A 27504-nucleotide genomic window follows, 5' to 3' on the forward strand; every position below is an offset into this window, starting at 1 on the left:
CTGAACTGAACAGTTGTCAAGAACTCAGTGAAGTACAGGTGACTACATGCGTTTCCTCTAAAGCAAGGCATCTAGAGTAGAAAACTCAGTTACCATTAAGATCAGTGCGATCTGGATTCATACAAGGATGTTTGTAATCTCATTGTCGTCATAAAGCCAGTCCTGTGACTCTGAGCTGCTATGCATGGGTTGTGGTCATTGTAATGGAACCAGACTGGTGCTGCGCACCTCCCTCTCCACTCTTCATCCTCTGCCTCCAAGTACATTTGTTTAATTGTCATTATTGCTAGTTCAAGAACACCTCATACATACTGAAAATACAGAGAAAGTTCAGAAAACCAGAAGGAATGGAAGTAGGGAGAGAGGAATCATTCTGAGTTCCACCACCTAGAAATATTTGCTGGTAGTATTTCGTCACATTAAGTTATTTGAACAGCATTGAGATGCTGCTATAAGGTACAGTTTTGAATATGACTCTTCCCTTAACATTATAACACATTTTCCATACATTTTAATGATCTTTATGAGTATTTGTACCAACTGCTTACTGTTCCATTGAGCAGATTGGCCTTAGACTGTCCAGTCATTCTATCACTAAATATTAGTGTGCTTATAAAATTATACCTATGTATGATTTCATATTTCTGATGATAAAGCTGATGATGCAAAATACGCAATTTGAGGGTCTAGACTAGGTTAGTCATGAGTCTTAGCAACATGTTGGAGTGACTGGTATTTATCCATCTATCCATCCAGCCATTAAACTACACGTGTTGGTCACCGTATTAGCAGATAAGCAGAGGCAGAAAGTATTCAGATTTAGGTTTGGGGATGAGCTCCCTGGCAGCTGGGTGGAGGAGGAAGAAGGACCAGCTTCAGACTGTGATGTTAGCAAGCACATGAGCCCTGGGGCTATGGAGCTTCCCTGTGAAGCAAAAGCCCTAAGGCTTGAGATAGGGTCCCTCCCTTGTGTCTTTCAGGTTGCTGAAGGATGGTGATTCTTTTAGGAAGGAGATTTTGGCAGGACCGTTGCATTTGGAGAAATAATGGGTTGGGCTATGACCTTTCTTGATATTTTCCCTCTCCAGTAGCTCTGTAGAAGTTGCTCAGATTTTCAGAGTTTGGGGCTTGCTCACCCTAGTACAGGAGAAGAGGGCTATTATCCCTCTCCCTTCCTAGCAACTATCTCCTGAACAGGGGCCAAGTCTGGAGAACAAGTAGGATCCCAAAGGCTATTGTGGTTAAAGGGAGATTGAATCCAGACGTAAGATACCAGCTGATGGGGAAAGCCACTGTCATATTCCGCTGCTGGGGTTTGTCCCACTGAGGGATTGGCTTGCCCCTTGGAAAGCTGCTGAAGTGAATTAGGTGGCATGGTAAGGAAACTCTTTTTGACTGTAAAATCCAAGAGTGACTCATCTATCCCCTGAATGTCAGAGCTAGAAGGTTCTTTAAGCACTGTCTAGTTCAGCCCAGTCATTTTCAGCTGAAGGAACTGAACCATTCCTTCTTCCTATTTAATACCTAGGATCCTGATAATCCCTGCACATAGTAGGTACCAGACAGAGATTGTTAAAAGAATAAAATTTGAGGTCCGATGGGTAAAAGATTTTCTCACAACCACATATCAAGTCTTCAGTGGAACTTTGAATCATTGATGAAATGAAGAAATAGTGCAGGTAGTAAGTCTGGGCTGCTTTAAATTTAAGTGTATCCACCATCAGAACAGAAGACGCTTAGACCCAAGAAAGGCCCTCCTGGGTGGTGGGGAGGAATTTCATTTATGATCATATTCTGGAAGCTCTGACAAAGATAGGGAGGACTTAGTACTGTTGTTTAGCCTCTAAGTCACGTCCGACTCTTTGTGACCTCATGGACTGTAGCTCGTCAGGCTCCTCTGTCCTCCACTATTTCCTGGAGTGCAATTCATGTCCGTGGAGTCAGTGATGCTTTCTAAGTCTCTCATTCTCTGCTGGCCCCTTCTTTTGCTTTCAGTCTTGCCCAGCATCAGGATCTTTTCCAATGAGTCTGCTCTTCGAGTCAGGTGGTCAAAGTATTGGAGCTTCAGCGTCAGTCCTTCCAGTGAATATTCAGGGTTGATTGCCTTTAGAATTGACTGGTTGGATCTCTTCACAGTCCAAGGAAGAATAAGGATGACAGGGGAGCAAATTTGTTGTCACCTACACCTTTGGCTCAGTTGAGTCAGGAACTCATTCAACCATTCCTAAGTCGGTGCGTTTCCTTCTTTCCTTGGCCTCCTAGAGAATTGGGATCAGCATGTGACCTTTGCCTGGAAGGGAGATTCCTGGTGCAGTATGCCTTCAATGCCTCCTCCCCGATGCCCTGCGGCCCATCAGGACACTGGAGTCCTCGGGAAGCAGAAGGTAAGCCAGGCTGGGGGCTCTTTTGCAGGTTGGGTGTGCAAAGAACTCTTTCAGTGTAGATAGAGCTTTGTGATTTTAATGGTCTTTCTCACGTACAATCCAGAGAAGGCAGGGGCACCCCACTCCAGTACTCTTGACTGGAAAATCCCATGGATGGAGGAGCCTGGTGGGCTGCAGTCCATGGGGTCGCTAAGAGTCAAACACGACCGAGCGACTTCACTTTCACTTTTCACTTTCATGCATTGGAGAAGAAAATGGCAACCCACTCCAGTGTTCTTGCCTGGAGAGTTCCATGGACAGAGGAGTCTGGTGGGCTACAGTCTATGGAGTCAAAGAAAGTCGGACACGACTAAAGCGACTTAGCATGGCAGAGCACATTTATTTTAAAGTCACCACACCCGTCACTGCACACAGTTTTTTTTTTGCCGGGGCGGGGGGGAGCAGTGAGAGTGTTTACGATCTACTTGTCATGCAGTTTTTCAGCACAGTATTGTTAACTGTCGTCACCGTGCTGTATGTTAGAGCTCCAGAATTGATTCATTGTATTGCTAGCAGTTTGTATCCTTTCCCCTCCATCAAGGCCAGTATTCATGCATGTGTTCAGCACAAGGCGTTTTGAGCACCTGAACTGTCCTGGGTATGTCATCCCACTTTACATATGAAGAAGCAAAGCCCCCGAGGAATCAAATGCCCACGGCCACATACCTGATGAGACACCGTGTGTGTGTGTGTGTGTTTGTCTGTGCCCTAGACCTTGACAGCCTGTGGGTACAAACAAGCTCACGTCAGAATCAACACGCATACTGGAAGACCTCAAGGCATCACCAGCCTTTGATTCTTCTGTAGTTCTTCCTGTGAATACCCAAGGCAGTCTTCCATGTGTCGCAATTTTTCCTCTCGGACTCCTGCCATGTCATTTCCTTGTCAGAATCCATGTATCAGCAAGACACTGGAGGGAAGCACCTCAGGACGGCCGTGGTTGTGGGCTCCACCCACAGACCTTCCATGCTAGGGGTGGGTCAGTCTCCCAGGCCTCCCTGCAGACCAACAGTCTCTCTGCTCCCTTACACTCACTGCCACAGCCCCTCAGTTTTCTAGAGAAATTTAAAAAGTCTCTTTTACTCAATGCTTTGTCACCCTGTCACTTGGCCCTGAAGCAAGACCGCTTGCAACATAGCGAATCTCGTGGCCAATTGCCCATTCTGGGTCCTTCAGTGGTATCTCTCTCTTTGAGGCGCAGGTCTAGTCCCCGAAACCAGGCTGGCAGAAACCCCACACCCGCCTCAGCCCTCTGTCTCACCCTCTGTTGCCTTTGGAGACGTCCACACAGAAGCCCCCCCACCCCAAATCCCTCATCATGCTCTGAGGGGTGGCTCATGCCAACCGTCTTTGGGTAGGGACCCCCGGCTACCTGAGGAAGCAGAATCTGACTCTTCACTGAGGTTCAGTGAGAACTCCCCCATTCTCCTTTATATTTTTAGAAAGAAGGTTGAAAAAGAGAAAGCCAGAGATAGAATAAAGCAAGGGAGAAGGATCAGAGAGGAAACGTGAGGGAGAAAAATGACAGCACTGTGCTCTGTTATCTTCTAAAGTAGCTTGAAATAAAAAGGAGAGTTGAACTGGGGAACTCTAAACAGATCCACCAGGAATGGAAAGCCCAAGGGGTGCCTGGGAGAAGCCCTCAGCTCGGCCTCACAGAATCACGGGCTGTCAGACGTGGAAGGGACGCCTGGGGTCACCCGGCCCCAATTCCCACCCTGGGCAGGAATCCCCTTTGTGTGTGCCCGGCACCGGCTCATGTATTTCCCTGCTCTCCGCATTCTAGCACCATCTGCTAGAAAGTTCTTCTGAAATCTGCAATGGTGACTTTTTCACCCAAACTGAACCCACGTTGGGTTCTCCCAGAAGAAGATCTGTGTCTCTTCCATGCAAGGAACAAACCCATCTCCTCTCTGCCCACCGCAGGGACTATGCGCCAGGCAGGCACCGTTTTGGGCACGGGGACTCTGCAGAGCTGGCTATCTGATACGAGAGTCAGATGAGTATCCGGGAGCGTTCTCCATCTGGTGTAATGAAGCTGGTGCGGATAGACCTCCAGAGTACAGGGAGACAAGTAGAAAGTGGGGGACCTCCCCACAAACTGAGACTCACGCCCCGCTGAGGAAATGTCAGCATATCAGTCAGCAAGATTCATTTAAGAATGTGAGAGGAGTTGACTGTTGAAATCACTGGTCATTTTAGTGTGATCTGGAGACTTAAGGGCCTCCTAAGGCTTCTTCGTGTGTCCTCCAAGGAAAAGATATTTTCATAATAATACTATGACACAGTTTACCTTTTTCACTCACTTTCTCTCCTGAGTGTCCAGTGGTGCTTCCCAGCGACTGCATGGCACGTGATGTCATACTGCTTAGATAGCTAACGGGATGCATGCGTATGTGTTCCTGTGTTTTAAAGCCTCTTAGTTTTAATCCACTATATGGTAATGACATAGATACTATGTACAAGAACAAAAGCTCTTCAGTAATGGAGTAGGAACTTAAATGGGTATGGAGAGAAAGGTATAGACTAGGAAGCAGTTGAGCTGGGGTGAGATGTGTAATGACCAGATGAGGATGGGTTTGGACTCTTCTGAGGGTCGTAAGGAGATGCCACGTGCCTTGGCAGGGGTCTGGGAGATGGTGAGATGTGCCTGTTATGAAAGATCACCTGGTCTGCTCTGTGATGAGGAGGTTGGGGGTTGAGTAGACCTGGGGTGGGGTTTGGGGAGAGGGGAGAAGGGTGCATCTCAGTGGCTGTTTTGGGAGGACGGTGGGGCTTCCCAGGTGGCATAGTGGTAAAGAGTTCTACCTGTCAGTGCAGAGCAAGCAAGACGTGTGAGTTTGATCCATGGGTTAGAAAGATCCCCAGGTGTAGGAAATAGCAATGCACTCCAGTATTCTTGCCTGGGAAACTCCATGCGCCGAGGAGCCTGGTGTACTACAGTCCATGGTGTTGCAAAGAATCAGACACGACTGAGCGTGCACACGTGCACACTGGGTGAAGGAAGTAGCAAGACTCTACCCTGAGACTTTTCTGGCTAAAATCATCTCAGTTTGTTCTACCACTTGAATGAATGAAACAATTCCCTGCATCCCACGCCACCATCCAACCAAACTATCAATTGGTTAGGTCTGCTCCTGGTTCATCCCTGACCCTCTTAAAGCAGGAGTTGCGGAGCAGAATCCCACTGAAGTGTTGAACCACCTCCCCTGTACCCAGAGTCGACTGAGGCCTCCAAGAAAACCCAGCAGCCCTGGGTTTTCCTTTAGGATATGCAAATTTAGTGCACGCAGGCCAGGAAAAGACACTGTTCTTTTTTTAGAGCATCCTATTACAGGCTCTGTGATCCATTTGGCTCAGACCCTTTTCATATTCTTGAAGAAATAAACTTTTCCATGAGCCAAGCTCTGCAATGTTTTTCTCAACTCATTTTCATCCTATTTATCTTTGCGTGTTTAAGTTTTTGGACTTCCCAAACTAACATAAAACTCCCCAATCTGTGAGCGATGCCAGACGTATCTTTGGGGTAGGGGAAAGAGCATGGGTGTGGGGAGGATGATGGGGTTGGGGTTTTGGTCTGAGCCTGGCCATCAATGAGCTCTGTGCCCTTGAGTGAGTCACTATGATTCTCTGAAGATAGCATCTTATCAACAGAATGTCCTTTCCAGCTAGGATATTCCACAGAGCCACAACCTCATAGTTTTAACTCCACATTAACAAGATAGAAAATTCTTCACTTAACAAATATTTATGGCATATTCACTATGTTCCACTAACTCCATCTTATGAACTTCAGGAAAAATATAATCACAGAAATTCTTGCCTTTGGCCACAGAATGTGGTTGTACCAAAAAGAAACCCTATTTTCCCTTCTCTTGAGCAAACACTGTACTTCACAGATGAATATTTTCTGAGATATTCAATACCACGACACGCTCGTAGCTCAGGAATCAGATAGCTAGATCTGATTGACTCAAATCTCAGTTTAGATCACTTATGCAAGCATATAACACATGGCAACTGCTGGGTTTTCCGTGAGAGGGTAACAATTGGCACTGGCTGTTTTCATTTTTTTCTTACTTGTGTGAATCTTTTCCCCATTTTTGTGCCCAGAATATTTCAGGTGTGCTGAAGTATACATCTAGAAAAAACTTGGCACCGAGTTTTTATAAACAGTATTTGTGTCAAGAGCTGCAGTGTATATACACAAAGATATATAATAGACATCTGTACAGATTGTCATAAATGTAAATTTAAATCAGTGTGGGTTTGTATAAATATATTTCACACACATATATTGCCTGATCTCTAGTGGATAGCTTATATAAACATGTGACTTTTCATATAAAAAAGGTATGTACTTGTAATGAAGTAACAGTTCCGAAGTACTTTTGTTCCTTGCCCCTTCCTTTCTTTCCTTTCCCCTTCCTTCCCTTCTACCCTCCCTCCCATTCCTTTCCCTCTTTTCCCCTTCCCTATCTATCCTCCTCCTCCCCACCTTTCCTTCCCTTTCCTTTTCTCAACCTTTCTCCCAAATTTGTCACCACCCAGCTTATCAGTCTCCTGGGTGTGTTCATTTTTCCTCCTTAGGGACTCTGATTTGTCCTCCTTGCCTCTCATGTTCCCTTGGTACAGGCAAGAGTTGTGTATTATCTGCACTGATACAGTATTTTGTTAACTGATTCCATTAGACTGGAAGCTCCATGAGAACAGAGACCATGTCTGCAAAACCTGTTCTTCCAGGGACTATAACCTAGCCCTGGACACAGACAGAGGCAGCCATTCTCTGGATGGATGGATGGGGGGGGCGGGGACCAATGGATGGATGGATGGGTGGAAAGGTAGATGAATGGATGGATAGATGGATAGATGGAGAGTATCTATGACTCTAAATGTTGATTTTTCTGAAAGACAACCTTCATTTGCTTGCTTGAAAGTCTTCACTAACTCCCCAGCTGTCTTAGCATGAAGTTCAGTTTCCTTAAAGTGACACACAAAACCCTTCATAATCTGGGCTCAGCTTATTTTGCCGGCCTTACCACTTACTCAAAACCACAATCATCTTATTTCACTTTCTCTATGAACTGTTCTCTTTGCTTGGAATAACTCCTCTTCCCAGGCTTTCACTTGTTAATTCTCCCTTATGTGTCAAAGCAGAGCTAATGTCTTTGTGAATATGTTCGTCTATTAACTATCTCATCCCATTTGAGTTTTATAGAACCCCTTGTGGGGTAGACATCGTTAGAGTAGGTAGTATGGTGAGAAGCTGTATAATTGATATTGTAACCCATGTTTATTCCTTCAAAGTTTGGCATGCTCTCTGGACCCACAGCATCACAAGTATTCTGCTGCCCACCATGGAATTACTTAACATCTGAGGCTCTGTTTCCTCTTCCGTAAAATGAGTTTCATAAGACCAACGTCATAGACTTATTGGCAGGATGAAAAGAGTTGAGGCATGTAACATGCTTGGCACAGTGCCCAGCACACAGAGGATGGTCAGTGTGTGAAGCCTGGTGCTATTAAAGGGACTCAGTGCCCCTTGAAACTCTTTTTTTTTTTTTACATCTAAAAGTTTGTTCTGATAACCAGACAAGCTCACACTTTGCTAATATTTCTAGTCCTATTGACTTACTTGAGCATAATGATCAAGCTTAGTTTCTTATCCTTTGGAAAGCATTTGGTCTCTCTGTTGATTAACAAGAAACCAGGGATGAAAATCGGAGCCAAACAGATTTGTCATCTTTGCTCTCCTGTGGCTTCCCACCACTGAAAGTCATTTTCTCCAAGGAAGGGAGAAAGATCTCTCCATTCCTTGTCAGCTCCAGGAGAATGCATGGTGAGGGACAGCGGGGGTGCTCACCTGGAACATACCATTACATAGCAGGCTCTCATAGTCTGTGGACGCTTCACTTCTTTAACTCCATATGAACGCACTAGGAGAGTCTTCACTTAAATATCTATCGAGTGTGCGCTGTGCTCCCTGTTGCTGGGCAGGCACTGTATAAATCACTGAGGTGGCAACTGAGGAAAACAGAGCTGCCAAACAGAAGCAAAATGACAACCATCTTATAGGATTTTGCTGAGAATCAGGTGAATACATTAATGGCTAAGGAATGTGCTTTGTATGCATTGAAACACTGCCCTTGATAAGGCTTTTTGAATGATTAAGTGCTACATAAGTACCAAAAGACCCACAAAGTCAAAAGGATTCAGGAGCTCTTTGGGTTGGAGAATTGACAGAAAGAAAGACTTCAGCCTTATTTGTGCCTTTGACTTGAACAGCTGGTCTCTTCTATCCAGCATTTGCCACAGGTAATAAATGAAGTTGGCCAAGGAAAGGTGGAGGGAACCTTGTAGCTGTATCCATCTCTTCTTGTTCTGATGTGTTGTATCTAAAGAGTCTTTTCAATTTTCCTTGTCCTTGGCCCCTCCCCTGCCTCCCTTGCCCATTCTCGCTCCTCTTTTTCTCTTCTCTTTCTCATCTCCCCTGGACATCATCTCTTACTCCCTTGGCTGGGCAGAGGCAAGGCGATTGGAGATACTTAACAACTTTCACTGGAATGGCTTTTCCACCCAAAATCAGTTTCTAGTTTTCATATTGTGATGATTCCTATTATCTGTAACATTATCATAAAGCATTTTCAGGCTAAGATTGATGTTTTCTTTTTCCCCCTTTTGCTTTTGAAATATCCAGCCCCTCCACCCCTATCAACCACTGATTTAAAGGGGGAAAAAAAGAATGTGGCTCACAGGACAACCTGAGATCTCCCATCCTCCCCTCACCAGCTGACGTGTATCTCTTGCTAGACACCCTTACATAAATCAAAGCCAGTCATTGCACTGAGTCCTGATTACTTTTCTCAGCAGTGCAAAGGAGAGTTCTCTGAGGGTCTAGGACTAATGATCTCAGCCGAGAAAAATTCAGAAGTCACTGCTCAGGCTGAGATCAGTGGGGATGAGGCATCGTCTCCCTGGGGAAAGACTGGAAGACTCTCTCCTTCCTTCTCCCCCTTCCCAAGCAGCCCTCCCCTCCCTGAGTCCAGCTGGACAGGGCTCAGAGAAGCTCCGTGGCATGGAATGACCTCATGTAGAAGAGGGGAGGCAAGAGATAAGATGGCTCCAGGGCTGCGTTCCAGCTCTGTCATTCAGGGTTCTAGACAGTTTCCTCCACGGAAACTCAGCCCAAGAGGCGGAAGCTATCATAACTCACCTCCTCTTCGCTGGAGGTTTCTGGCCCTTCTGTCCTTATAAGCAGGTTGTACCAGAGGGAGTCTAGTTTATGTTAGTGGCTCTCACGTTCAGTCTGGAGAACGAGGAGCTGCAGGATGAGACAGAGCTAGGCTCTAGTGCTGACTTTTACACATCAAGCTGTGAGACTCTGGTTAGTTCACGCCACATCTCTAAGCCTTGGTGGCCTCACCTCAGAAATGAGTCCTTGCAAGAATTAAACTGGTTCAGAGGACATAGTGGGTGTTTAGCATGCATCCCTTCTTTCTTTCCATCAAGTGAGAGACGAGGAAGGATAGTTTGGGCAGCAACTCCATTGTAAGCAACTTATTTGAAGGTAATTTTGACCAAACGTCTCGTGATTCAGTTCGTTCAGATCCACGTCACTGGGGTAGGAGTGAGCAGAAGTGCTGTGAGCACAGCAGATTCACCAAGACACTGAGAATCTTCCCTGTCTTTTTACCTTCCCTCTGTGTCCTAGTCTGGCCAGTATCTCCTGAGGGCTGCAGGAAACTCTGAGGACTTTCAGAGCTCATATCCTCATCTCTTGTCCACAGGTCATCCAGATGTTGAGCAGCCCTGTAAGTCCAGCGTCCGCACCTGGAGCCCCAATTCAGCCGTCAACCCACACACGGTCCCTCCAGCCTGCCCTGAGCCCCAGGGCTGCCACCTTGACCTGAGATTCCGCTACCCCTTGGTTCCTGAGTCTTTGACCGTCTGGGTGACCTTTGTCTCCACTGACTGGGACTCTAGTGGGGCTGTCAATGACATCAAACTCTTGGGTGTCAGTGGGAATAACATCTCCCTGGGGCCTCAGAACGTCTTCTGTGATGTCCCACTGACCATCAAGCTCCAGGATGTGGGAGAGGAGGTGTATGGCGTCCAGATCTACACGTTGGATGAGCACCTGGAGATTGATGCGGCCATGCTGACCTCCGTGGCAGACAGCCCACTCTGCCTGGAGTGTAAGCCGCTGCAGTACAAGGTGGTCCGGGATCCTCCTCTCCAGGTGGACGTGGCCTCCACCCTGCACTTCAGTAGAAGGTTCACAGACACGTAAGTGTGCTCTCTGGACAGGGAGATGATCAGGTAGGGGCGGGGGGTTGCAGAGGGATGTGAGGAGGGTCAGAGTGTCCTGCACTGGAAGGAGGGTGATCACAGACTCACCTCTGGGGATTTGTCACCTGGCGTTGGGTGAGTTGATATGGTGGGAAGAACAGCAGACCAAGAACCATGAGTCCTGAATGCTGGTGGCAGGTCTAACCTGGGACTCTAAGCCTCTCTGACCTCTCTGTAGCTTACTTTTCCCAACAGTGAAATGAAGGAGGCTGGATGAGATTAGCAAGAAAGTCATTTATTAGTAATGAAAATACAAGAACTGGAGTTTGCTAATGATCTCCTTTTTGGATTACATGGAAGTGTATTCTTGCACTGTGGTTGCCTTTTGAGGAAAGGGTGAAGTTACAGCAGGTTGGCTGGGAACTGGGCATGTTCTCAAATGTTTGCTTAAAAATAATGATGGCTGCTGCTGCTGCTAAGTCATGTCAGTTGTGTCCGACTCTGTGTGACCCCATAGACGGCAGCCCACCAGGCTCCCCTGTCTCTGGGATTCTCCAGGCAAGAACACTGGAGTGGGTTGCCATTTCCTTCTCCAATGCATGAAAGTGAAAAGTGAAAGTGAAGTCGCTCAGTCATGTCCTACTCTTAGCGACCCCATGGACTGCAAGCCCACCAGGCTCCTCCATCCATGGGATTTTCCAGGCAAGAGTACTGGAGTGGGATAATGATGGCAGGTGAGCATAACCAGTAACCGTCTTTGTTTTCCAATGAAGAAGAGAGGTTCATACCCATTTGATTCTTCGGCGCCCTCGCAGCTCTAGGTCTCCATGATTCTTTTTGGGTACTCGTTGCTTGGATGTGAGATAATGTTTGTTCTTAATATTCCTTTCTCAAGTCATCTCTCTATCACTTCTTCCTTAAATATCCTAAGGATTTATGTTTCATGACAGGCACCACCTTATTATGAAGCCATGAGTGCTTTTCCTCTCTGCCAAGCCATGGGTTACTGTCTTTGCATCTCTGACTTATTTCATCCTCTCCACAACCACAGCCTTAGTCTCCTTCTCATTTTACAGAAGGAAACTGTAGCTTAGAGATGTGAAGTCACTTGTCCAAGATCACATACTTAGGAAGTGGTGAGATCAGGATTGGAATTCATCCTGGCTCCAAAGCCAGTGCACTTAACCACTGTTTAATTAAAGATGTGATTCCAAGTTCTGCTTTAATTTAACAAATGAGGGAGCCTTAGCCTCACCTAGTGTGGATATGAAGTCTATGAAGAGTCTATGAAGTCACATCTGTTGAACCTCACCTCTTCTATGTACAAGTGACATAGATAGGGAACATTTTGAGAACTGAAAAGAACAATAGCTCAGGAGTCAGACACCTTGTGTCTAGCCCCAGCTGTTCCACTTACTCATGCTAGATAAATCAGTCAATCTCTTTGAGTTTTGATTTACTCTCTGTCTGATGAAAATGTTGAAGTCGATGGTAACTATGGGCCTTTTGTTGCACTTTCTTTGGTTCTAAGATGATATAAGACACAATCTCTGCTCTGTCTGTTTGAAAATATGTGCTAAGCCAGTTATTAATAGAAACCAAGTTCTGGAGGAAACTTTTAATCTCTTTAAGAGACAGAACCACTTTCAGACACTTTACCAGCACTTCCTTTTACAAGGCCGGCAATTAACGTGCACATTGCAAGCAAACCCTTGCCCGTTCATTGACTCAGAGATGAAGAACATCTGTTTAAGAACTGAGAGGGAGCCCTTGGTTTGTGTTTGAGGATGTACTTAAAAGACCGTCTTGCCTTGAGAATCCTCCATAACCCCATCTCTTCCATCTCCTCACTTGTCTAGAATGGTAACATTCTATAAATATGCATCCACTTAACATTTCTGTATAAAACAAGGAAGAGAAGAAATAATAGATGTCTTAAAACCTCAACTTAGACACAGCTCTTTTTTTTTTTTTTTTTTTAGCCTGGAGTTGTGAGCCTGTAAGAGCTAGCATGGGTTGATAAGTACAGGATGGTAGATTGCACTAAAGAAGTAAAAACACTGGAAGTTCTCTTCTCAGCTAAGCCACTAACTTGCTGTATGTTCTTAGACTAGTCACTTACTCTTTCTGGACCTCAGAGGCCTTACATCCATGAGGAGGAGGTTGTACTAGATGAGGGATTCTCAGACTGAGTTGCACATTACAAAACTTAAGGATTTGAAAATCATCTCCAGCTCATTTACATCCCCATCTCCTCCTTCCTCCTGGTCCTGCCCCAGATATTTATTTAGTAGGAAAATGAGGCATAACCCTTAGGCCTTTAACATCTCACTGGTTGATTCTAACTTGCAGCCAAGTTTAAGAACCTCTGCACCAAAGCAGGCTCTTGAAGTGTGGCCCAGACCAGCAGCATCAACAGGATCTGAGAATTTAGAAAGGGCAGGTTCTTAGGCCCCAGCCCAGACTGCTGACTAAGAAACTCTGCATACAGGACATCTCCAGATGATTCTGATGCTGTTTGAAGTTTACTAGTTATTATTCTCACTGATCTCTAAGCCCCAGGAAGCTCCCAGTTCTCTTTACTCACACGACTGACTGCTCATTCAATTTACAAGTATGTACTGAGAACATTCGAGGTGCCATAGTCTGTGCTGGGAGCCGTAGATTTCAGAGATGACTCGGTCCTCTTTCCTTAGACACTCACACTGTATTGCTGAAGACCTTAACTGCTTGGTAAAAATGCCAAGTCCTAGGCCGATTTGCTCCCAAATCACCACTCTTCAGGTCCAGACTGTGTACCATTTGCCCCTTCATCCTCAACAAACGTGTCTTTGGCCCCGACTATGTTGCAGGCACAAGGGCTAGACTGAGTCCTTCATTGACCTTTTCCTCTTTGTCTTTCTCGAGTCCCAAGGAATTTATTGGAGACCTGGGCTGGGCCGGGTTCCGTTTCCTGACTTGAAAGTTCTCTGAGACTCTGAAAAAATAAAATATCGTTCCAAGTCAACCTACTATTTCAACTCCTTTATCTCTTGGTAATTCGAGTTCTAAACTCCAACACAAATACCTCTTTGTGTGTGTGTGTGTGTGTGTGTGTGTTTCACTGCTTTCACATTTTTTCCATATCAAATAAATTGGCTCTTAGACAAGTTCTATATAAAGACTGTTTTGGAGAAAAAGAGGAGGGAGAGAAAAAATGCTTTCTTTTTCTTCCCTGACTCAACCCATTACATGATTCCCTTTGACCTTTGTCTTCATTTTTTTCTCTCAACAAAAATATTTATTCTTTCTGTTATCTATACTGCAGATAGTTTCCCAAGGTATGACATTGATGAAGGGAGAGGCTTCTGTGCTTACCCGATGGGCGCTGCTCGTAGACTGATTGCTCTTGGCCAGCGCGAGGCAGAACTGCAGACTGTCTCCCGTAAGTGGAAGCTCTCCATTAAGTGAGGTCTGAGACTGACAGAGGAAAAGGGGACCCGTGCTGACTCCGCTCCTAACTCACTATGTGACGTGAAGGCACGTTGCTTCACCTTTGTTTATTTTTTTCCTGCCTGTAAAGTGAGGGGACAACATATAAAGCTTTTCTCTGTGGATAGGAGTTGTTCTTAGGTGATTCGTTCTCTTTGGTTGGTTGTTTTTTAATAGTAAAAGGGACTCGGCAGAGACTGTTTATCTCTGACTCAGTACCCAGCATGGACCTCACTGGTTCTGCATGTCCCAGTGAAAGGTGTAGTTTTTGGTAATGGTAACGATAATAATCTAATAACCACTTACTGAATGTTGACTCTGCTTTAAGTGCCTTTCACGTATTTATGAGGCAGGTAAAGCTCAGAGAAAAAGGCTAAAGCTCAGAAGAGTGAATTATCCAACCTAATACAGCTGGTAATGGGAGTAGTTGTGTTTGTTTAGTCGCTCAGTCGTGTCCGACTCTTTTGCTATAGCCCAGCAGGCTCCTCTGGCCATGGGATTTCCCAGGCAGGAATACTGGAGTGGGTTGCCATTTCCTCCTCCAGGGGATCTTCCCAATCAGGGATCAGAACTCGTGTCTCCTGCATTAGCAGGCAGATTTGTTACCAATGAACCACCAGGGAAGCCTGGTAATGTCAGAGTCAAGTTTAAAACCCAGGTCTAATTCCAAATCTCACCTTCTCAACCACAATACTCCACCTGCTGTAATAACTCAGAGGCAGAATTTTAGAGCTCAGACCTATATCTAAGCTGGCTGAAGTTCAAGATACAGAAAGCAGAAGACAGGATTACAATTCACAGGCTACCAGCCCACAGACCGTTCCTGAGACCTGCTCTTGGAGTCGAGCAACACGAAATACATGGCCAGGTCTTTTTGTGTCTGGCTGGGAAGGAGTGAGGATACTTCTGTTTCTAACTTGACTGTCAAGCCTTCTGCACTGGGCACCATGCTCCTTGGGTCTGTATTGAATCTCCAGTTGTCTCTAATAAATAAAGACTCTGGATAAAACTAAACCTTTTTGGCTTGGAGAAAGTGAGATATAAAGCAAACCAGGAACAGCAGATAGCAGCTCACGTTCATTATTCATCAGTTTATCTGTTCATCCATCCATTGTCAATTCAGTGGTTTCTAACCCAAACTTGGAAGAACTGAGCTGTAACTGAGGAATATAAACTCCTTGAGGACTGGATTTTTGCCTCTTTATCCACTGGTGTGGTCCACATGCCTAGAACAATTCCAGGCACAAAGTTGGCATTCAGTAAATATTTTTGAATAATTCTTGAATAAAGAATGGGAAGGGGTTTAGCAGTTGAAGAGAAATGGAGAAGTGGCAATTTACTAAGTAGCTACTATATGTCAAACACATATACTAAAGTCTTTGCTTAGGCGATCTTATTTGACTTAATCTGCACAACTCCACAAAGTAGGTGGTCCTATACCCCAAATTACAGATCAGAGCCTAAAACTCAAAGTCTACACAGCTATCAAACAGTGTAACCATTGCTGGGGTTTGCACGGAGTTCCATCAACTTCAATGCTAGTGCTATTAATTATTCATTCTCTAGTTGAACAAATTTGTCTGTTGCCTACTTTGGTTGTACCTCTCTGTTCTTAGAATCATTGATTTAGAGCTAGAAATATTCTCAAAAGTTGTTTCTCCCCACCAGCTTATTTGTCTGTCCAAATTAATTAATCTATCAATTCTTTCATATTCAGACCTATTAAGGTGCCAACACAATCTCTATTTCACCTCACATCCTTGGTATTCTCAATATAAGTCTTGGAGTAAATGAATAATAATAAGGGAAGTATGAACTTTCCTGGTAACTCACCTGGTAAAGAATCCACCTGCAACGCAGGAGACCCTGGTTTGATTTTGGGTAGGGAAGATCCCCTGGAAAAGGAATAGGCTACCCACTCCAGTATTCATGGGCTTCCCTGGTGGCTTAGATGGTAAAGTATCTGCCTGCAACGCAGGAGACCTGGTTTCAATCCCTGGGTTGGGAAGATCCTCTGGAGGAGGACATGGCAACCCACTCCAGTATTCTTGCCTGGAGAATCCCCATGGACAGAGGAGCCTGGTGGGCTACAGTCCATAGGATCGCAAAGAGCTGGACACAACAGAACGACTAAGGACAGCATGGCACAGCAAAGGAAGGATATATTCCATGTGATCTCGGTGGAAATTGTTGTGAATATGAGTCCACATTTCACAAATCAAACCCTAAGTCTCTTTCTCTGGATTCCACATATTCAGAAACCCCATCGATAAGCTCAGAAACTTTATAGTTCACTCATTAGTTCATTTTCTGGGAGTATATTTGTTGATTCCCATCATGAACCCAGGCACCTTCAAGGCACTAGCAGTGCAGTAGTGAATAGAGCAGAGAGGACCCTTACTTTTACTTGATCCCTGTGATGTAGTTGGAAGAGACAAACCAGGGAGCATTACAGAGTACCCCAGTTGGTTAGAATATAGTGATTTTTAGATAGGTTGTCAGGCAAGTCCTCTGTGATAAGGTGATATTTGAACAGAGATCAGAAGGGTCTCATCGTGACTTATAGTAAAGGCTGGGTGACCTGTCGTCATTGAGACTCTACCCTGTTTGGAACAGAAACGTCTTGTAACGTGATCCTTGGTCTTTGATCACTGTCGGACGTATCTTATCTTTAGCTGTGTATGTTTATTCCTCTTACCTGGTTCAGATTCTTAAGTGCAAAATTTAACATGCTTATTTGTAACAGAGTCAGGGTTCCATGAATGCTTGTTGGGTAAGTGAGTGAAGAATGAGTCAGCAGTAGCGCAAAGTGAGACCTCTCAGAGACGAGTTTCTTGCCTCCAGATCTTAGCCATAAGATTGACATGTGATGCCATATTAAACGTCAAGGATTGGGAAATGTTAGGCCAAACCAGGGCCACCTGAAACAGGTGGCTCTTTCATGCTGTTTCTGTGGCTCTCAGCTGAGTCACCACTTCATGGTTTTTCTTAGGGCCATTTCTTTTCCTGGCTCTTTCTGTACATCACTTAGTCATGTGTTCTTTGTTCTTATAATTGTTCCTTTTTTTTCTTTCATTCATCAACCAAATGGTGAAAATCAGTAATTCAATCGTGTTTGGTAATGACTCCTATATTCACAGATATTTACTAGGTGTCTTGCTCTGTGCTATCCTCTACACTTGAACTAGAGAGCCCTGATGCCTGGCCTTATGAGCACACAGTTTAAAAGGGGAAACAGGAAAAAAAAATCAGGTGATTATGCTGCAGCATGAAAAGTGTGTGGGGTGAGGAGCATAAGAAGGTGATATAAAATGCAAGAAGGGTCTCTAACCCAGCTTGAGATGATTTAGGAAGGTTTCTTGGAAGAAGGTTTCTTGCGGGCTTCCCTGGTGGCTCAGAGGGTAAAGCGTCTCCCTGCAATGCAGGAGACCCGGGTTCGATCCCTGGGTCAGGAAGATCCCCTGGAGAAGGAAATGGCACCCCACTCCAGTACTCTTGCGTGGAAAATCCCATGGACAGAGAAGCCTGGTAGGCTACAGTCCATGGGATCACAAAGAGTTGGACATGACTGAGCGACTTCACTTCTCTTTCACTTGGAAGAAGTTGTATCTGTCTAAGTTGAGACCTAAAAGAGCTAAGAGTTGATTATTGAAGAAGTTTGCCGTAGGATGGATGGTTGGAAAACGGATGCTCATCAAAAGTTGATACATACATAAACAAATGAAGGATTGAGTGGATGAATGGACAGATCGAATGTGCTTCCTGGCCCAAGAGCACGCTCAATCTCAGATCTCATGTAGAGTTTGGAGGAGGGGATGTAGTCATCTGGCCTGTCTATCCACTTTGATCCTTAAATCTACTTTATTCCTTTTAACTGCTAAATAATATTCCACAGTAGGAATGTGCCACAGGTTATTTAACTGTACTCATGGTCACGACTACTCAACAAATGGAAGTGCCCATTGGATGGGTAAAACATGACTTTTCATTGGTGTTGCTATGATTGAGCATCTTGTCAAATATTGACTGGCTTTGCATCTCCTCTTCTGTGACTTGTCCGTTGACATGTTTAAGTGCTGTCTGATTGTTAATCTTATCATATGTTGGTTTTCCTAGCTGCTAAATTGGGATTTTAATGTCAGCCCACTTGCATATCCATCAGTGTTCTCGGAATCTAGGGTAAAACGGGTAGTCAAGGATGAACTAGCATTTAGGAAGGAGTTACTCTTAGAAATCATATATTCATTGGTATCTTTCTCAAATGCCCCTTGGATGGGAACCATGCCACCTTTAATAAAAATCAACCCAGGTTCTGACCTCAGCGGAGTCTAAATTTAGTCTCTCTGTTAACCACCATTACATATGCAGGTATCGTCGGTTACCGGTAGTACTAGCTTCACGACTCCTAGTAATTACCATGTAGAATATACTTCATATATGCTCAGTCATGTCCAACTCTTTGTGACCCGTGGATTGTAGCCACCAAACTCCTCTGTCCATGGGATTATCCAGGCAAGAATACTGGAGCGGGTTGCCATTTCCTTCTCCAGGGGCTCTTTCTGACCTAGGAATCGAACCTGGATCTCCCACATTGCAGGCAGGCTCTTTACCATCTGAGCCACCAAGGAAACCCCCAGGAAATACTTCATATATGCTTAGTATTTTTTATAAGCCCACCAATGAGATATAGCTATCCGTATGGTTTATTTTTAGATTTGTAAGGTCAGACTCAAAACAATAAAGTCATTCAGTTATTCATTTAAGGCCTTCCAGTTAATAGATGCTAGAGTCAAGTTTTACATCTCCTTGCCTGACCCTAACAGACGTGCCTGGCAAACTATAGAGCGTAATCATTGTTATGACAGAAAAAGGATAAGGTGATATCTTGATGAATGGAGAAAGTAGCTGTTAAAACTAGTTTTTCTTGTTTCCAAGAAGCGAGAGAATAAACACACACAAGATAACTTCTTTTCCATCTAATTTTTGAACATTTAAGCAGATGAGAAAAAGGAGGCTTGACAAAGTGTGGTCATGGTCAGACCAGCATGGTTTCCAAGAAGCTGTTGCTGAAATGCATGCCTTGCCTGCATTCTGATGTTCTGTCCACTGGGACAGAGGAGAGCATCAGGATTGGTAGCTATTTCTACAAACCCAGAACAAATGCCTCTGTTCCTAGCTCAGGCTAGCAGTGTACATAGTCAGCACAATCTTCCTCTATTTCTGGAAGCTGGGCATTACCCACCTACAACTCCCTCTCATCCGTCTTAGGCCAAGTACCTCTCAGCATGAAATACGGGCTCTGGGAACATTAGGGTAAGCAAAAGCGTTTAGCAAAATCACCAGATCGCCAGGATCAGCAGCAGCCATAGAAGTGCTGTCTGTCCGTAAGTTCCCTCGTGATTTTGAAAGTGTGAAGAGCCCCCGTTTGGTGCTAACACCATTGAGATCACTCATCTATGGATCAGTCTGATGCATTACTTGACTTTTAAACCAGGTCGTCATTCTAGTGTCTCTACAACAGATAGTAAGACTCAATCGAAATTAAGTGTTGAACTCAAGCCTCCGTTGATAAGCATATTCATTCATTTAGTCAGCCTTTTAATATGAAGTGTCTTCTGCATGTTAATCTCCACGCTGGCACTATAATTCTGAATCTTATAATTGGATAGGAAGGCTGGTCTGAATAATAGCCCAAATAAAAATATAATTACAGACTGAAGATTATTATTGTGAGAGGTTATAATAGAGCATAATTCCCTCTTAAACTAAGGGGGGATATACAGAAGACAAGACTGGAGATGCAAGCAAAGGCAGGATGGTGAAGGGAGGTTATGTTATGGAGTTTGGATTTGTTCACTGGGAAGTGGAGGGCTAAACCCATCAGATCTGTATTTTTATAAAATTGCTTTTGGTACTTCGTGAAGAAAGGGTTGAGGAAGGGTGAGAAAATCCATTTAGAGACTATTGCTAAAGTGCAAGCCAGAGATGATTATTCGCAGGAGAAGCGGATGAATTGGAGGAATGCTTACAATGTAGAACCAACAGGACTTGGCGATGTATTGGCCTCAAGGGTTCTGAGAAGGAGCTGTCCAATGACTCCCAGGTTTCTGGTTTGAGTATCTGGAATGAGGGAAATGTTATTTCCTGACATGGAGGAATAGATTTTAATTTAGTGTTTTATTACAGGGTGGGGTGGATCAAGCGCTCCCTTGGAAAACAATGAGTTGGTGAAGCTGGGTTGCACGCGGTGTCCTGATGTCACCTGCTTCTCTGTGCATTTGCTATTCTCCCTGTGGGTCGGCAGGACGGGCTGGACTTAGTGGTACAGCACCCAGTCCTGATTTTTTAAGAAAACAAATGACTAGGAAAGAGAAGGAAAATAACAGCCGTCAGAGTAATTACAGATGTGGGAAGAATGGAGGAATTTATCTCACACTGGGCATTGGCAAGAGGAGTGGACAAAATCCATTCAGTCTGTGCTCAGAGCCGATGAGAATCCTCAGGACAGAACTTAATGGGTTTATGTTGTGTCTGTTAAAGCAGGAACCTCAGACATGACTTAGGAGAGGCTGAATTCAGAATCAGGAGATCTGATTCCCAGGCCAGCACACAAGGGCCTTGCTGCGTAACCCTGGCCAGATTCTTTCAATGCTTTTGAGCCTTAGCTCTGATCCCTGGAAAAAAAAAGGCGGGGGGGGGGGGGGCGCTGATTCCTATCCATACAGTCTCACAAGGGGTGCCCTGAAAAACTATTGAGCTAATGGACTTGCAAGAACATGATGCAATCTGGGGGACTATAAAGACTGAAATGTTCATGATTCTTCCTATTGTTTGGTTTTCATTAGGGTTGTTCTTGGCCTGGCCGGAGAGTATTTGTGAAAGACAAACACACAGACATGCACAGACACACGAATGAAACTGTTTCCTGGTCAGCTCCAGAGTTCAGTGCTGGATTTGGAGGCAGAAAAGATAGTTGCGCTTTTATCTCTGTAGCTGAGCTAAAGAAGAAGAGAGAAAACCCATGAAGGGCTGGCCCTGGAATCAGGAGACCTGACTTGGCAGTGCTGATCTCCTGAGATTGTGCTATATTCCTGGCCTATGACTCCCCAGTTGCGGGCCCGAGTCCACCCCACCCCCCCAACTTCTATGAAATGAAGGCCTAGGTAGATGACTCTCAAAGTCATTTCCAGCTCTGACATTCTGTTCAGACCCTCCTGGAGCTCTTACCTGGCCCGAATGTCTAATTCAGTAAGAGAGAAGGGAGCAGGCTGCATGTCCCACGGGAGCTCAGAGACTGGCCGTCTGTAAAGAAACCCTTCTAGGTGCACTGGGCCCTCGGAACTCCTCCCTGACCTACTCTCTCTCTCTCTTAAAGTTCTCCAAGCTCTCCATTTGGGACAGTTTCAAAATGCATTGGTGCATTTTTTTTTTTTTTCCTATTCCATGACATCTTGGCTTGACAGTGAGATACCAGAGATGGGAACTAGGTTGCATTTGCTGCATTATCTTCAGCTTCTCGTACAAGGACAGGCACGAAGCAGATGGCCAGTAAACGTAGGTCAGTAAAGATGTGAATGAATGGGTGAGTAAACGCTTTGCAGATAGTAAGTGGTCAGAAATCTGTGATGGTACAGGTGATACCTGGGATACTGGATGTCTTCCTCTAAACATCTCAACCGGATTAGTCACCAGAGGAGCAAAAGGAGTAAAGAAAACCTTACAGCTCGGCCTCCTTCTTCTCTCTGGGCCTCAGTGTCCTTATTCCTCAAGTCAAGGGATGAAGCCAAATGATGTAAGGCAGCCTGCCATTCACTCTGCAGGCACTGGTTTAGTGCTCTCCTTGCCCCATGCTGGGCAGTGGAGATTAAAGGAGGAACCATCCCAGTCTTCTGGGAGCTTCATCTCATTAATACTAGAAGGGACACCTAAGTGGTAACAAAAGTGAGGAAAGTGTTACATTAAGAGAAGCAACAGGGCTAGGAGATCCTCACTCAGCTTAAAAGGTCAGCAAGACCCTCCGAGAAAAGGTGGCGTCTTGCCTGGAAAATTCCATAGACAGAGGAGCCTGGTGGGCTACGGTGCGTGGGGTCACAGAGTCGGGCACGACTGAAGCGGCTTAGCACACACGCACACTAAGGCCAGGCCACTTAGATGGGGAAGTGGGGGTGGGGGCGGTGCTGTTTGTTCCTGCTGACTGTGGGGTAAATTTGGAGAAGGGGGAGAGTTTGAGCAAAGAAGCCAGAGAGGTTGAGAGGAGGAGGTCTGTAACGATGGTTCTGGAGTGGCAGGCTAAAGGGCCTGGACTTCATCCTGAGCGTGCTGAGGATCCACTTGGTGTCTTCAGATAAGAGAGGATCCAGATTAGATTTGGTTTTAAGACCGCTCCCTGGCTGTGTGCGGCTACCTGGGTGGATGTAAGGTTAGAGACCCCGACCGTAAATGGTGACGGAGGTTAGGCGGTGTTGCCGACACTGAAGCGGAAGATGGCCCTGATCTAGGGCCGTCAGGGCGGGAGCAGAGGGCCCTGGATGGGGCTAGGCAGTGCTGATGGATGGATGGACCCCATGGTGGTCAGAGGGAGGAGGCAAAGGACTGCGTCCTAGAAGTGCCTGTGGTACTGGGGTCACTGAGTCACGTGATGGGAAGACAGAGGGATGTTTGGTTCGGGATGAGAGGAGGAGGAGGAGAAATGGAAGTGTCTTCCCATTACCAGTCTATGAATCAGTGGCAGGCAGGCAGCTACCGTTGGCTTTGAACCATGACATTTCTATGTATAGATTCAGGAACAATAGAGGTGAGCTTGTGCATGTGCGTGTGTGTGTGTGCACATATGCATGTATATGTGTGAGTGTGTGTATGTATCAAGGGTGGGCAGACAGGACCTGTGAGACCACCTGTTTTCATCATCCATCGATTCTCAAATGTTGTCCAATGTTCTCAAAGGTCCCCTGGGGGGGTCATGGGGTTAATCTTCTGTCGCACTAATACCTATAACGTTACAAGGCATGGGCTTTGTTTTCTACCCAGGATTAATCATTCACTCATGGGCTTTAATACGAGCCAGACACCACCTCGCTGTGCCTCATGCAGAGCGATGCCAGTCCCCACTTCCATCTTAGCGCCAGCGTTCACATTCCTGTTGTCAGAGTGGGAAGCAGAGTGTTTTTGCCTCAGCTTCAGTATCCTATAAACTGAATGGTTTGAAATCTCCCATCCAAGGGTGTTAGTCAAAAAACACCAGGAAAGCTGGACTCTGCCATTAATTTTCTGTATGACTTGGGGCAATGAGTTTCCTCCTCTCTGGCCTCAAGTATCCAGCCCACAGTGAGACAGTGAGCATGGGATAGCCGAAGCCTGATGTCTACATGTCTGTGTGTCCTTCTTGTGCAAAGCTACTTGTATCCAAGCTCTGTCCCCAAGTTTTCAGCAGAGAGAATTCTGGGGTTCTCACACCTCCTACTGTCTAGGAATTAGACTCAAAAACTCTTGGACTCAAGAGGAGCATTGAAGTACTGACCCTCTACAAATGAGAGCACTGGGCCCAGAGAGGGGAGGCCACGTCCTCAGAGTCACACAGCCCTTCGACGGCAGAGTGTGGACTTGAACCTGGGGCTTCCTGATTCCCAGCGCATGTGCTCCTTTCCCCACAACGCAGAGGGCTGGGGTTTGGCCAGACCTGAGGATTCAATAGCTTTGAGCTCAGCTCTCTCTGATCACGAAGGCGCCTCCGTCGGCTGCTCGGAGTGAAATCATAGCAGGCGGACGCTGGTAACGTCATGGCAGCTGGTGAGGGGGGTGCTATAGGAAATGAGAGAACGCATTTGGCCCAGCTCTGGGTCCACGTGACCCTCCGAGAGCCCTCATTTCAAAACAAACTCAATCTTTTAAGTTCAAGTTCTCCCTCTCTTCAAAAACGTGACTTCCTGCTCCTAAGAAGCCCGGCTTACAAAAGGGGCTCGGCAGACTCCGTGGACATCAAATAGCTCTTACAAAATAGCGTTTTGATGAGTTAAGTGTAAATGAATCAGAAACATAAGGATTACATTTTCCCCAAGTGCACATGGGTTTCAAAATTCGAGGGGAAATGTCGTTTGCTAGCTGCACGCGGAGACTTTCACCGAATCCAAAGCATTCTTGGGGAGGGTGAGGGCTGCAGGGGGTGGTGATGGTGGTGTGGGGTGGGGAGAGAGAAGAAAAAGACGCCCAGCCCCCCAAATGGTTTTAGATGTGGTGCCAAATTCGAAAATGCTGTGGGGCTCACCCTCTGCCAGTAATAAAATCGCTGGCCACCCAGCGAGGCCAAGGGGAGGAGAAAGGAGGCTGCCTTCTGCGCTGGCCCCGAGTCGTCCACAACTGTGTTCACTTAGCGCTGCTCCATCACCGGCTGTCACCGGTCCCCCCGCTCAGCTCCCGGCCCCGGCGTGGCCTCGCGTTCACACTGCGCCCAAGCCTTGTTTACCTCCCACCGTATCTGGTGTTTCGGCTCCCGGGGGTCTTGGCGACTGGTCAGCTTGTCACAAGCCCTGCTCTGTAATCAAGAGCCCTGTCCATCACCAGCACAGGTTTTTGGGGAAGCTGTCACACAGCGCCTTTGGTTGCGTTCAGGAAAAACAAGAGTCCCTTGTAGTCCTTTTCCTCCCTCCTTGCTTTAATGCTATCCAGGTGCGGCGTTTCCCCCAGACTGGGAAATGTCTTCCCTTCAAATCTCCGCCGGACGCAAACAACCAGCTAGCTCTCAAGCCTGCTGTTACCTTATCCCCGGATTTGAAACTCGGAATCTTTTTCTAATTTCCACGTTGCCCCTCCATTCTTTGTCTTGTATTTTATTGCACTGCACCAAGAAAGTAGAAAATCATTTCAATTGGTGGTAAAAGATGATTAAAACAAAATAACAAAGGCCTTGGCTGCAAACTGTTAGTTTTATTAAATTTGCTACTGTGTTGTAAATTGGTACCAGGGCAAACCTTTGGACAGTTATTTCAAAAGCTGCTGGAATTCATCAGTTGAGTGTATACATCTGCTCCTTTCTGAGCCTTATGCAGAGTGAAGGCAGCGTCGTTAGCATGGAAAGAATGAGTTTGTGTGTTACCTGTGTGAGAGGGGTGGACCCGAGTCCCATTGGGAGGGATACACATGCCCAGTGGCTTCTCAGATCCCTGCTTCCTCATTCTTTATTCATTTAATCCAGACCATGAGTTGGAACTCACAGCAGTCACCAAGAGTGGATGGACATTGTAAGACAAAAGTTCATTTTCCCAGACAAAGATTCTTTTCTTGGCTTCAGAATCTCAGTATTCTGAGATGCACAGCTTTAATAAAAGGGCTGCTGCTGCTACTGCTAAGTCGCTTCAGTCGTCCGACTCTGTGCGACCCCATAGACGGCAGCCCACCAGGCTTCACCAGGACTGCAGCCTACCAGTCTCCTCTGTCCATGGGATTTTCCAGGCAAGAGTACTAGAGTGGGTTGCCATTGCCGTCTCCTAATAAAAGGACACTTGAATGGAAAGAGCCACGTCTACCAGGTGCTGGTCTGGTAGGAGGGTAGGCGGCAGTGGAGTTAACCCAGCCTGACTAAAGACCTGGGTGCTCGTTTGACGTCTCAACTCCTGTTAAATCATCTACATTCTGACTTATACAGCTGAAGACGGGGGACCTAGGAAATCCTTGCATTCAGTCCCCTGCTTTTACACTCGTGAGTTCCCATCGTTCAGTGACGCATGCTGTAATATCTTCCTCAGAACCTTCCACCATTTACCGCACACTTTCAATTGACCATTGTCGTTGAACTTTAGCACTTCCTTTGACTTAGCTTGAAGGCCAGTCTTAATGCACTGTTCTTTCTCTCAAAACCTTTACCTGTGTCCTGTTCTGTGCAGTTCCTACTGAATACCACACTCATCATTTATGTCTTGACATTTTCCCTATGCACTATCTCAAACTGTTAATTCCTTCAACAGATATTGTTGGAAACCTCGCCTGTGCCAAGCACTCTGCTAGGTACAGAGATGTAGCAATGAAAGGCTAATGTTTCCTTTTGTCCTAAGAACACTTTAATATACACCAGAGAAGACATCTGATTGCAACAAAGGGTGCTGAATTTTATAATCAATTATGGGGGGATATGGACTCAGATATTAAGAAGAGGTGGCAAGAATACACAGAAGAACTGTACAAAAAAGATCTTCACAACCAAGATAATCACGATGGTGTGATCACTCACCTAAGAGCCAGACATCCTGGAATGTGAAATCAAGTGGGCCTTAGGAAGCATCACTATGAACAAAGCTAGTGGAGGTGATGGAATTCCAGTTGAGCTATTTCAAATCCTGAAAGATGATGCTGTGGAAGTCCTGCACTCAATATGCCAGCAAATTTGGAAAACTCAGCAGTGGCCACAGGACTGGAAAAGGTCAGTTTTCATTCCAATCCCAAAGAAAGGCAATGGCAAAGAATGCTCAAACTACCGCACAATTGCACTCATCTCACATGCTAGTAAAGTAATGCTTAAAATTCTCTAAGCCAGGCTTCAGCAATAGTGAACCGTGAATTTTCAGACGTTCAAGCTGGTTTTAGAAAAGGCAGAGGAACCAGAGATCAAATTGCCAACATCTGTTGGATTATAGAAAAAGCAAGAGAGTTCCAGAAAAACATCTATTTCTGCTTTATTGACTATGCCAAAGCCTTTGACTGTGTGGATCACAATAAACTGTGGAAAATTCTGAAAGAGGTGGAAATACCAGACCACCTGACCTGCCCCTTGAGAAACCTATATGCAGGTCAGGAAGCAACAGTTAGAACTGGACATGGAACAACAGACTGGTTCCAAATAGGAAAAGGAGTACATCAAGGCTGTATATTGTCACCACATCATGAGAAACACTGGGCTGGAAGAAGCACAAGCTGGAATCAAGATTGCCGGGAGAAATATCAATAACCTCAGATATGCAGGTGATACCACCGTTATGGCAAAAAGTGAAGAGGAACTAAAAAACCTCTTGATAAAAGTAAAAAAGTTGGCTTAAAGCTCAACATTCAGAAAACGAAGATCATGGCATCTGGTCCCATCACTTCATGGGAAATAGATGGGGAAAGAGTGGAAACAGTGTCAGACTTTATTTTTCTGGGCTCCAAAATCACTGCAGATGGTGACTGCAGCCATGAAATTAAAAGACGCTTACTCCTTAGAAGGAAAGTTATGACCAACCTAGATAGCATATTCAAAAGCAGAGACATTACTTTGCCAACAAAGGTCTGTCTAGTCAAGGCTATGGTTTTTCCAGTGGTCATGTATGGATGTGAGAGTTGGACTGTGAAGAAGGCT

The 27504-nt window shown here is 45.5% G+C and overlaps 1 protein-coding gene across 1 annotated transcript in view; it reads left to right on the forward strand.

The window, feature by feature from the left end:
* The window catches only part of PAPPA (pappalysin 1), a 266669-nt gene that overhangs the window by 77289 nt on the left and 161876 nt on the right, over positions 1-27504 (forward strand). The window contains exons 6-7 of the mRNA XM_024996354.2: positions 2263-2384; positions 10211-10709. Of these exons, the coding sequence (XP_024852122.1) occupies positions 2263-2384; positions 10211-10709 (621 nt within the window). The remainder of the gene's footprint in view (positions 1-2262; positions 2385-10210; positions 10710-27504) is intronic.

Source organism: Bos taurus, chromosome 8, assembly GCF_002263795.3.
Source record: "Bos taurus isolate L1 Dominette 01449 registration number 42190680 breed Hereford chromosome 8, ARS-UCD2.0, whole genome shotgun sequence".
In the NCBI taxonomy this organism is placed as follows: domain Eukaryota; kingdom Metazoa; phylum Chordata; class Mammalia; order Artiodactyla; family Bovidae; genus Bos; species Bos taurus.